At 32.7% G+C, this 11,302-nt stretch overlaps 1 protein-coding gene across 1 annotated transcript; it reads right to left on the reverse strand.

The window, feature by feature from the left end:
• Nucleotides 1–1,760: 1,760 nt before the first annotated feature.
• On the reverse strand, nt 1,761–9,969 carry LOC139866984 (paired amphipathic helix protein Sin3-like 2). The gene is made up of 22 exons (XM_071855288.1): nt 9,792–9,969; nt 9,591–9,657; nt 8,591–8,824; nt 8,321–8,504; nt 7,962–8,234; nt 7,671–7,881; nt 7,450–7,586; nt 7,265–7,340; nt 7,142–7,171; nt 6,579–6,754; nt 6,331–6,485; nt 6,110–6,237; nt 5,735–5,989; nt 5,160–5,626; nt 4,651–5,070; nt 4,397–4,497; nt 4,173–4,311; nt 3,651–3,803; nt 3,358–3,518; nt 3,112–3,223; nt 2,296–2,462; nt 1,761–2,220 (listed from the first exon to the last, which is right to left on the reverse strand). The coding sequence occupies exons 2-22, from the start codon at nt 9,653–9,655 to the stop codon at nt 2,205–2,207; spliced, it is 3,660 nt and encodes a 1,219-aa protein (XP_071711389.1). The 5' UTR covers nt 9,656–9,657; nt 9,792–9,969; the 3' UTR covers nt 1,761–2,204.
• Between the last annotated feature and the right edge of the window lie 1,333 nt (nt 9,970–11,302).

Genomic DNA, 11,302 nt, shown 5'->3' on the forward strand with positions numbered 1-11,302 from the left:
GGCGACATCGGAACAGAACTGAAAGTATATGGGCGACATCGGAACACAACTAAAAGTATATGGGCGACATCGGGACATATAAAATGAATAAAAAAAGTTAAATAATTAACTTTACCGGTTCAGCAGGTAACCGGTAACACAAATTAATTGCCTTGTTTTTAATATATTAAAAAAAGTAATCACAAATTGTGAAAAGCTGGGATACACAGTTGCATACAAAGGGCTTACAATGCTACTGCCCACTTGTATGAAACAAAAATAAATAAAGGCCTTGGAGACCATACATTACAATCTCATACATACACAGTCATATGCAAATCGCATAACCATTAATTAATTACTTTAAACTCCAAGGTTGAGAGCTAATGCTTACATGGGTTCTTATTTGATCAGAAGATGTGAAGTGCTAAAGATGTGATCTGCCATTCTCGATTTTCTTGTTTTATGGATGGAAAATGTAAAGTGAAGGCGACCTCCAAAGATAAGTTTTTTTTAAACTTTATTTAGACGAATTTTATAGTAATTTTTCCTATTTTTTATGGACATTACATGAATGCAATTTTTGTTTTCTCAAATTTTTTCGTTTATCTTATACTCCGTATTTGTTTATCGCATGTTCATCTTCATCTATTTATAAATTATTGTTTTCTAACGAATAATCTACACTATATATAATGAAAAAAATAATGTATATCATACCACTATCACTCGTATTATCTAAACCATTGTCAAAAGAATGCGGTACCAAGTGGGTAAAAAATCGAAAAATACCGGTCCCGTACTGGTACCGAAACCGGTATCGTATTGAAATTTCGGTACGGTTTAGGTTCTCCGTTTTAGCCAGTTTCGGTTCCGGTACCAACCGGTTCCGGTACGGTTCCGGAACCGATCTCATCCCTAGGGTATCGTACTTAACCGCCCAAACCCGCCCCATGCTCACCCCCAGTCCTACGTATTCTTTTAATATTATTTTAAGAAAAAAGGTAATCGTAGTTTCAATAAAGATTAATTTGTTTATATACTCCGTATCATTTATTAATTATTGTCTTTATAACGAGCAAAGATTAACAAAAACTATAGAGATATACCTTAGGCTCGCATGTGAATTCACGTTCAGGGTTATTTTTATTTATTACAGTTGAAATTAAAGTTCATACAAATGAATGAGAAAAAATGATGAAAAATACTCCGTAATTTTTTTTAAAACTCGCGTATACACTATACACTATCAAGTATAAAAACAATAATAATATAAATATATAAAATATAAATATAAATTTTTTTGAGTAAAAAAGGAAACCCTCCTACAATACTATAGTAGTAATAGACACCGATTACTTAGTGAAATTTATAGTTTTTTATTTATTTTTTGTTAAAGACAAGGTTTGAAATCATTGACACGGCCAACTCGATCATGTTTCACGCACACATGCTTTTGAGCAGAAACCCGAACCGCACAACAGGGACCTGATATATTAATCTATACAATATGTGAACCAGGCCGAATTCTTGAATGCGGGACTACAGAACCTCCCATTGCGGCTTCTTAGGAATTGAAGCATGGTAGACCCCCAAATAAGGATTGAACACATGACCTCTACGTTAACAAATACATCACTGAAATGTCAATTTTTGATATTAACCAATCAAAAGAGAGAATAGTAAATAGTCGACAGAAAATATATTTTATTGATAGAATTGATCGATCTAATTACACAAATTATTACAGTTGCAAGGCGGAATTAATGAGAAAACAAGGGTTGCTGAGATAAACCCAATTGATGAGGTTAGATTATAATGGAAACAAATGTAATTGTTGTATCCACTTGCATACATACATACAATTATTATAAACATTATTACTAACCTCTATACACTCACTACAAACCTCCATGCAACAGCTTCCCTATCTATCTATGCTCACAATCTTTCAGAGACTATCTTGTCTCTTCTTCACCTTTATAATTACTAAAGGAGAAATTTAAAATATCAATACAAAAAATACAAAACAAAAAAGACCTCTACAGGAAATGGAAATGTTACATGAACACAACAGACAAAAGATCGAAAAAAAAAAAAAAAAAAAAAAAAAAAATGGTTCATAAGATATCAAATGAGATTAAGCTTGTATTTACGGAACTGATGGCTCATGCGAGACTTGTTAGATATACCCAAATCCGCTTAGAGGAGAAAGCAGTTCTAAATTATGCAGCTAAATTTCTGAAAAAAATAAGTATATTTCATTAAAACTAAGGATGACTAATGAAGATTTGATAGATGAATAATAATATGTACCTTGACGATTGTTGAGATTGTTGTGCTAGTGCGGTTTCTAAGATTCTGTGAAACCGCTGTATGTTGACCTGGCTATTATTAGATGATGATGATTTGACTCGGGAGACCTTTCTTCTTTTTATTTTTTCACGGAAAAAATAATCCTCTGTATCGAGAACGTAAGAGATCTGCCATTATTATTATGCAACTAATTAGAAAGCAGATAATTGTATTCAAGGTTGCAAAACTCGGTCAGGACTTTGGAGGGAGGGAGTAATCCGAGAACTCATAGATTCATCGGGTTGGACTGTCTATACATTTAAATAGTAAATTTCAAAATTATAAGTATAAACGTAGAAGAAAACCATAGACATAGACATAAACATTTAACACAATTGACTAAAAACATAATCATAATCATTCATTTGTTCGAAAACTAACATTCTAGTTCTAGTTTAAATTAAAAATAAAATTCATATTAAGATTAATAATGTTGAACAATTTTGACTTTGACCAACAAATTCGATTTCGAACCGTTAATTGAGGTTGACGGATTGTTTAAACAGAGTTTAAAATTTTGGATCGATCACAGTGATTTGATTTGAGATTCAAGTGGCAGGGTTTGTATTTAGTTTATTCTATTCACACTACAGAAATGTCTCAAAATCCTATTATTATATTAACGTACTACGAATTGCTCGCCTTATTTTATATGTGGGTCAAGATTGGGGGTGACGGGTCAAAACAAATATATATAATACAGAAAGAAACGGTAAGATGGTGTGACCCATATACATTTAAAGTTTCTTTATAGATGATTAACAACATTATATGTACCTTTGAAGAGCTACAAGACATCTTATACTCCAAACCATTGACCAAGTGAGCACCTTCCATGGCAAGTGACAAATCGGAAGACTCGTCCATCGCCGTGAAACGGCGTTTATTTCTGCAAATATATTTGAATAGACATATCATGCTTTGAAATTAATTTAGAAACTATCAGGCATCTAAACAACCTTTTTTCAAAGTCTACTACGGCGCTAATTACATAAATAATAATTATCAACGAATTAATTTTACCTTTGCATCAAAATACCAGATTGCTTTTTTGCGTTTGCAACCGAGAGAAAATCTTTGTGTAGATATGCTGCAAAATGAGGATCTACGGAAACCGCAACTACTTCGGGTTTTTCGATCCCATCGTCCATCAGTTGGATAGTTAGACGAGAAGGACCAGATGTCTACAAAAAAATTAAATAAATAAACATAGCCCTTGCCATAAGTAAACATAGCACTTTAAAAGAATAAGTAAACACAGCACTTGCCATAAAGTGCAAATAATAATAATAATAATAATAAAGAGGAAAACATACACATTCAAATCTGTATATGTTCTCATCATGGAGGAGGACATGTGCATTTTCGTAGTATACGGAATCAAAAAACTTCTCAGGTTTACGGGATCTTTCGTATTCGTATAACTGCAGGAGTTTGTTATCCATTTCATCACCAGCTATGTTTTGAAGCTGCATCCAGAAGAAAGTAAGTAAAACTTACAAGCAGCATATGCAATTCGGACGGGTTGGGTTTGGGTTAAAAAGGCAAAACCCGTCAAATTTTTAACGGACAGGAACAGGTTGGGCTCGCAAAAACACTTTTCTGCTCTTTTTATAAGCAACTCGTCTCTCGTTTATAATTGCAAAAATAAAAATCTATATAAAAGTAATCAAAACCTTCTAAAAAACAAGATTAGAAGGTTATAGTGTTGCACACATTTGACGATTTGATCAATTCCTCTTTTAGGTTAATGTTTTCCTTTTGACCCATTTGACACGTTTAACACAACCCAAATCCCCCATATCGGAAGTATAGTATGAGCATGGGTAGGTAAGTACCTGTTTAACGAGCTTGCAAATCAGCTTATCCAATGTAAATAACACATACGACTGATTCCCGATAATGGCCCGGCAATCATCTTCGAATTTTGCATTATCAACAACGCCATCAAGCAAATTGTATAAAGATGTCATAAATCTTCAAAAGCATAATTACATCATGTCAGAAATTCAGATTTCAGGTGACGGTTTACTTGAGTAATAGTAACGCTTAACGAACTTACATGGAGTACAATTCAGAAGAGCGAGAATCCTTAGCGGTTTTCCGTCTCGCTTCAGCAGATGACGATTCGACTTTCGCAAATAATAGCCTGTCATATAATGCCTGAAAAAGAAAAATAATAATCAACTTCGGTAGCAAGCTTAGAAAAGGATTTGGCGATTTCAGACTATTTGACCCATTTAAAGTGCCACCTTTAAGTGTTGCCTTCCTTTTTATCAAAAATTACAACAAAAAAAAAGAAATATGTGTTCTTACTTGGTGAAGCCGAAAGAGCGTATAATAAGCATCGTTCCCATAGAAGACACGAGAATCTTTTTTTTCGACATCAGACGATAACGAAGCTACACATTTAGCCAACGGTTTCGCAGTTCGTAAATAATACACGCCGTCTCCGGAAACTAAATTTGCATCCTCGGTATCACCTTCACTTTCAGCTTTACCGTCCACATCATCATCATCATGATCTCCATCTCCCTCTTCATGTTCCTCTTCTCTTGACACGTCATCACTACCAGACGCATCATCGTTGTCCTCGTCATCACCATCCTCGTCATCACCGATATTTGACTCGTCAAAGTCAACATTAGGTGACAGCTCACCCTCTTCTTTCTCAGCTTTGGAAGGATTATTTGATATTCCATTAGCCGTCGTTACTGATCTCCTGATATCTCCATGCTGCAAATAAAACAAATTATATCAGATATAGTAAATTCACGAGACTCGGTCACTTAGCTTAGTGTAATATATAAAATATAAAGTATTACCTGTGACGCATGAACGACAATATTTGACTCGGTTTCATGACCATTGACCATGTTCTTATTACCATCTTTCTCGTGTTGCAATCCATTGTTTTCCTTCGTCAACGTACCGCCGTTGACCATAATATTCTTTTCACCTCCATTGCAATCGGGTTTCGATTGGTTAGAATTCATACTACTAGCATCATGACCGGGACTTTCGCCGGCAACGTTTTTGGTCGAAACACCGAGCATGGGTTCCAAAAACATCGTCCAAAGATTCAAAACTTTGTTTAGTTGTTCTTTACCTGTACAAATCTCTTCACACGAATACTTAATAAGTTTAAATGCATCTTCATGTATATCAACGTCCGTATATTCATATTCAAGATTCGGTGAAACAAAGTGTCGGCTTCCGGCCGCAATGCTATGCAGCACGTCTTCATCTTTTTGACTTTTTCCTTTTATTTCTTTAATCTCGGCCACCAAAGCTGTTTATTACAACATAAAAATGTAATGTAATTAGATAAAATATAAAAAAAAAAAAAAAAAAAAAAAAATTTCTAAAAATGTTGTAATAGAACTGTAACTTAACTTACATTTCGTGCTCAGATTCTTTGAATCTTGTTGCTTAAAATAAAAGCTGCGATGATCAAGTGACTTGTAATGGTTTTTGGCATAAATTTCAGCCCAAACCTTATTAAAGTCTGATTTACACCTCGTCCATTCGTCTTCTTTTTGTTTAAGACGAGTCAACATAACATGCAACGCAACTGTCGGGTTTCGACGGAGTGTTTCCATCGCATCGAGACCGTGATCACCGTATAAACGCTCCATGCACCGTAGATTCAGAGCTACAAACATTCAATAAAGACGATTAAGCATCATCCAAAATAAAAAAAAGTCAACAAGTCAACCAGTCAACAAGTCAACGGGACTGAAAAAATATAAAAGTGCCAGTAACCAATACCTACCGGTAAAGTGCTCTTCGATACGGAATGGGGTTTCGAGAGTTAACGTCTTGTTGTTAATGCTATTCAAAATCTCTTCAACGGTTCTAGCAGTTGATTTCACAGACTCCAACAGCATATCAAGTTCAAACCTGGTGACATCATCATCAAAGAATCATTACATCATCCTACTTCATTTTTATTAAGATTTTCATTTTTTTAAAAGTGATATGAAGAACATTTACCTATCATCCTCACATCTAAATAAACTTTCTTCATACTGGTTTTTACGCATGTGTGTAAACGAATAATCTTCGCTGCCAGATGTCACAGATACCAAATGATCATTCAATACTTGTGAACCAAGCTCCGATCTTTGGCTAACTGACGGTATCTGATACTGTAAAAAACACAATACAAACCATACGATGTAAAATACGGAACAGTTTTACAATAACAGAACACATGCAAATAAGGATGACATAAGACTGACATCATCAGGAAGAAGTCTGTAACTGGGAGTACAACGTTGACATTCAGAAAGGTCGAGTTCTTGTATCGATTTTGCCCGGTTTTTGTCGTCTTTGGCGGCATCTTCACGCCTGTGGTCCCTCTCTTTCTCCTCGGTCCTACTTAATTTAGTTACATGCCCTTCAGTCCATAACGATCCTACCAAAAGTCAAAGACATAATAAACAAAATGATAACGACAAATGCAAACATTAATTTAAATTAGAATTTTTCTAACGACGGTTCGGGCTGTCGTTAACGCCCTTAAAAGTGTTGTAGATAGCGGTTAATTATTAATTTTTGGATGAGGCTTATTAAAATGTACAACACCTTTAAGCGTGGTAGCGATATCCCTAAGGTTAGTCGTTAGAAGCCCTTAGGGCTGTCATTAAGTGTTGTACATAGCAGTAAGTTATAAACTTTTGAGTGACGGTTATTCAGACGTACAACACTTTTAATCGTGTTAACGGCTGACGTTAGAAACATCCTTTAAATTATAAGGTAAACAAATACAAAGCAGTCGATAGACCAAGAAACAAACGCGTACTTTTGTCCATGACACCAGCAAGGAATCCATCTGCAAACATAAATTATTAGTGGCAAGCACAGAAAAAAATAAAAATAAAAAAAACATTTGGCAAGGTGGTTTGACTTTGACTTTGACTTTGACCTATATTTTCGCAGCGCTCCAAAAAAGCACTAAAGCCTTCCATAAGATCTGGATGCTTTCCAAGTAGATCAGCAACCTGAAATACAACACTCATATATCAATAACGATACAGAAAAAGTCATTTTATTATAAAATTGTATTGCAAGGTGATAATATAATATTTAGCACGCATAATCTAAACGTACCAAGCTCTGCAATTCCTTCCTTGTAATTATTTCGGTACTGTAAATATGAAGACACTTCAAAAACGCTTGGTAATCGTCTTGATTCCGTAATCGGTCCTTCACTTTCTCGCAGAAAGTGAATTCTTGGCTGTACATACCTGTTATAAATACGTATTTTATGTCAGAAAAATATTCGTTAAAAAAACCCGAACAACTGATATCTAGAACATTTTCTGACTCACTTTTTAAAGAATCTTTATCACCATCTGGAGCCACACCTGAATGTGCTCCAACATCATCAACCTTAATTGCAGATTTCCGTTTTTCATCACGATGAACGTCCCGATTTGCATCAAGATCAGACTCTTTGTAATCGTGTTCAGATTTTATCCTATCCTTTTCAGATCGTTTTTCGCCTTGTTGTGACATCATCCTATCTCGACGTACACGTTGCTAATGACATCATCACAGATTCAGTACCTTATAAAAATATATATATAGACTTTTGTTTTTTAAGTAAATAGTTAGATTACCTTATTTAGATGTTCTTGTTTTACTGGAACCATAGCTGAGCTCCGTTCATCGAAACGGTTGACATTTTGTCGCCCTAACGAAGCTTGATGTGCAGATGCAGCAGCAGAAGCATCAGGTAAAAATCTAGTAAACTCGTCAAGAAGATCAGGTTGATCATCAAAAAGTGCAGCAACTTCCCGGTAAACTTCGTTAATTCCCTTGTGTTCTTTCCGATACATGTTCAATATATCCAAAAATGATTTATAAACGTGATCATTGTTTTGGAAACGTTTCTGTTAAACAAGAAAGTTAGAATGTACACATTAAAAAATATTAAACTAATTTTCACTTTAACATATAAAAAACAACAAAATGTCACCTTTATTTTGTTTACAAAATTTATAGCCTCGTCAAACTCAACCGTTCTTTTTATTGGAGGTTCATCTTCTTCGATGACTGTTATTTCATACCCTTTGGGCAAAAAAGTATTAAACCCGAAAATTAAATTATTGTGCCCTTTAAACAAACTTTTCACCCTTGCTATAACACCCGCGGTGTCGATTCTGCACCAACATATAAAAACAAGTTATAATCATTATAGTAAACCGAAAAAAACCTCTAATAAAAAAAAAAAAAAAAAAAAACGTACCTTTGAGCTTTAAAATCTTTCATTACATCGAGAAACATGTCATATTTTTCTCTTTGGTCATGAAACATGTCCTTAACTTCCTTTAAATACGTTAACGCATCGTTAGTTGTGAGTTTTTGTGCACTACTAGCACCTACAACTGCACCAGTAGCTGTGGCGGTAGCTGAACCGACACCTGTACCGCCAGCCACCTCACCTACTCCTTCTTCCCCTGGGCCATTGGGTTGACTATATCTTCAAAATACAAAGTAAAAGTCAACCCTTTTACGTTTAGGTATCAGAATATTCTAAAAGTGCAAAATAAATTGTAAACTATATATGCAAAACCGTCTATGTTAATCATACATTTTGGTATTTCTATTTATCATGCCTAGGTTTATGAATCCCGTCATTGCATCCCCTAATACGACGAAGTAGTCAAACGAGCAACACAATAATTTAACTAGACCTTACAGTTTAATAAGCTGTTACCACACCATAAACACCCTAAAAGCAAAAAAGATAATAATATTAATATTAATTATTAATTATTAATTAATAAATAATAAATAATAATAACGATAAAATTAATATTAATATTAATTAATAATGATAATTAATAATAAAATAATTAATATGTAATAATTTAATAATAATTAATAATAACAAATTACAAAAATAAACCTAATTTCTATGCTACATGCACTTGTTAAGTTCTGAGGCTGATAATAAAATATTAATTAAACAATAAAGATGATAAATTTAGCATTACATGTTTTATACCTAAACCATAGAAAGATCCAAAAAATATTGTTTATAACTATAAAATCATAATTTAAAAGAATATATGTAAAATTCAAAAGGCAAATAACTTCAACTGCAGAATAACCATATCACAATATAAATCCACAAATTCAAAAGCTAATCCTATTTAAAATTTAAGTCAAATAATTAAGCAAAAAAACACATCAATCAATACATTCTTCCATATGAAAACACAAATTCAAAAGTGAAATCTTACGATGGAGAAACAAACGGCCGCTTAAATTGAGAATTACTATACACGTCATCACGTAATCTTTTCATTCCTTCACAGCAAGAAGAAAAAATAAAACAAATTGTTAATGATTAAACCTGTATTTAGCAAAAAGATTGTATGTAAAACGTATATAAATATAAATATAAATAATATAAAAAGGTAAATCGGTAATTGATTGATTACCTGTGAAGTAACCGCGAGATAAATCAAATTGGGGAAAGATCCAAAGCAGTTAAACAAAACTAAATAAGTTGTAATTATAATTATTATTGGTAATTAGTATTTAGATCGATTGCAAGAAGGTGTTGTTAGCAAACTGTGTTTTTGAGAGAAAGAGAAAAATTTTGTGTTTGAGTTTTTAATGTTGTTGCAATTGTAAGGTTAATGAGGTTTGCAATTGTAATGGAACGGAATTATTTATTATTTATTTACTTAACACTGTTTTACATGTATTTTGTTGAAAGAGAAAATTAAGGGAAAATTGAGGCTGGGTTTTGTTTGAGTTTTGGTTTAAGTGGTTGGGCTTTAGGGCCTTTGACTACAACGGAGCTATTGGGCTTTTTTATTTTTTTATTATACGGAGTATTATATTATATTATATTATATTATAATATTATATTATATTATATTATTATATTATATTATATTATATATTATATTATATTATATTATATTATATTATATTATATATCTAAAGGGAGGTGATCCGTACACCACCTCTATTTTGTCATACACCACTAAATAAATTTTTTGGACATTTTTACTCTTCCTTTTGTTCACCACCAACTCCCCTTAACTTATCAAAAGAAGGGTAAAACTGTCTAAATAATTGTTTTGGTGGTGTATGGCAAAAACAAGGTGGTGTACGGATCAACTCTCATATCTAAAACATAGCACTAAGCTTATGTTTAAAAATTTTAAACATGCAATAAGTGATTGTACGTTGAGTGTAATTACTCTCTCCCATAACTACTCCTATGTATGTAGGGGTGTGCATTAAACGGTTTCGACCACAAAACCGACCAAATCAAACTGATTTGGTTAAAGTGGATTGAGTTATTTGCTTTTGGTTTGGTTTATTGGTTTTACCCAAGAATATTTATAGTTTTCGGTTTGGATTTTGGTTTGTAAAAATTAACATTTGTTTTCAAACCGAAATATACTTTTATTTATGGTATATATATTAAATATTTGTTTTATTTATTTTAGATTTTAGTTATGGGTTATCTTTTATTTGTTTTTGTTTGAGTTTAATGTTATTATTGGTTTAGTTCCACTTTAATAATTGAATTTGTTTATCAATTACTCCGTATTATGAATTTTTTATACCTGAAAACTTAACTGCCGCTAGTTTCGTTTTTATTTTTGTGCTACTCGGTTCATTGATATAGTTTTGATTGTATATATGAGTTGGATATTAATGGGTTGTTTCTCATATTGCATGCTTAGCATGAAATATTTTAATTGTATATTTATAGTTTAATCAATAAAATATGTTTGCTTTTTTAAAAAAAATAATACACATTTTTTATCTAAAAGTTTTAATTTGGTTTAATCAAAATCAATTCATGTAAACCGATTTCTTATTTGGTTGGATAAGTTTGATTTTGTCAAATATGGCTCGGTTATTGATTCACAAAAATATTATGGAAAATCGAATAAACTAAACCGAATAAACCACGTAAACCATAAAG

The sequence above is a fragment of the Rutidosis leptorrhynchoides genome, chromosome 9 (assembly GCF_046630445.1).
Source record: "Rutidosis leptorrhynchoides isolate AG116_Rl617_1_P2 chromosome 9, CSIRO_AGI_Rlap_v1, whole genome shotgun sequence".
Classification (NCBI taxonomy): domain Eukaryota; kingdom Viridiplantae; phylum Streptophyta; class Magnoliopsida; order Asterales; family Asteraceae; genus Rutidosis; species Rutidosis leptorrhynchoides.

What these genes read in the sequence shown, in the direction of transcription:
- LOC139866984 (XM_071855288.1), bottom strand. Translation starts at nt 9,655, where the DNA reads ATGAAAAGATTACGTGATGACGTGTATAGTAATTCTCAATTTAAGCGG. An exon ending in AAAGATTTTAAAGCTCAAAG is followed by an intron (nt 8,505 to 8,590) that starts GTACGTTTTTTT and finishes ATGTTGGTGCAG; the next exon opens with AATCGACACCGCGGGTGTTA. An exon ending in TATCGAAGAGCACTTTACCG is followed by an intron (nt 5,990 to 6,109) that starts GTAGGTATTGGT and finishes GAATGTTTGTAG; the next exon opens with CTCTGAATCTACGGTGCATG.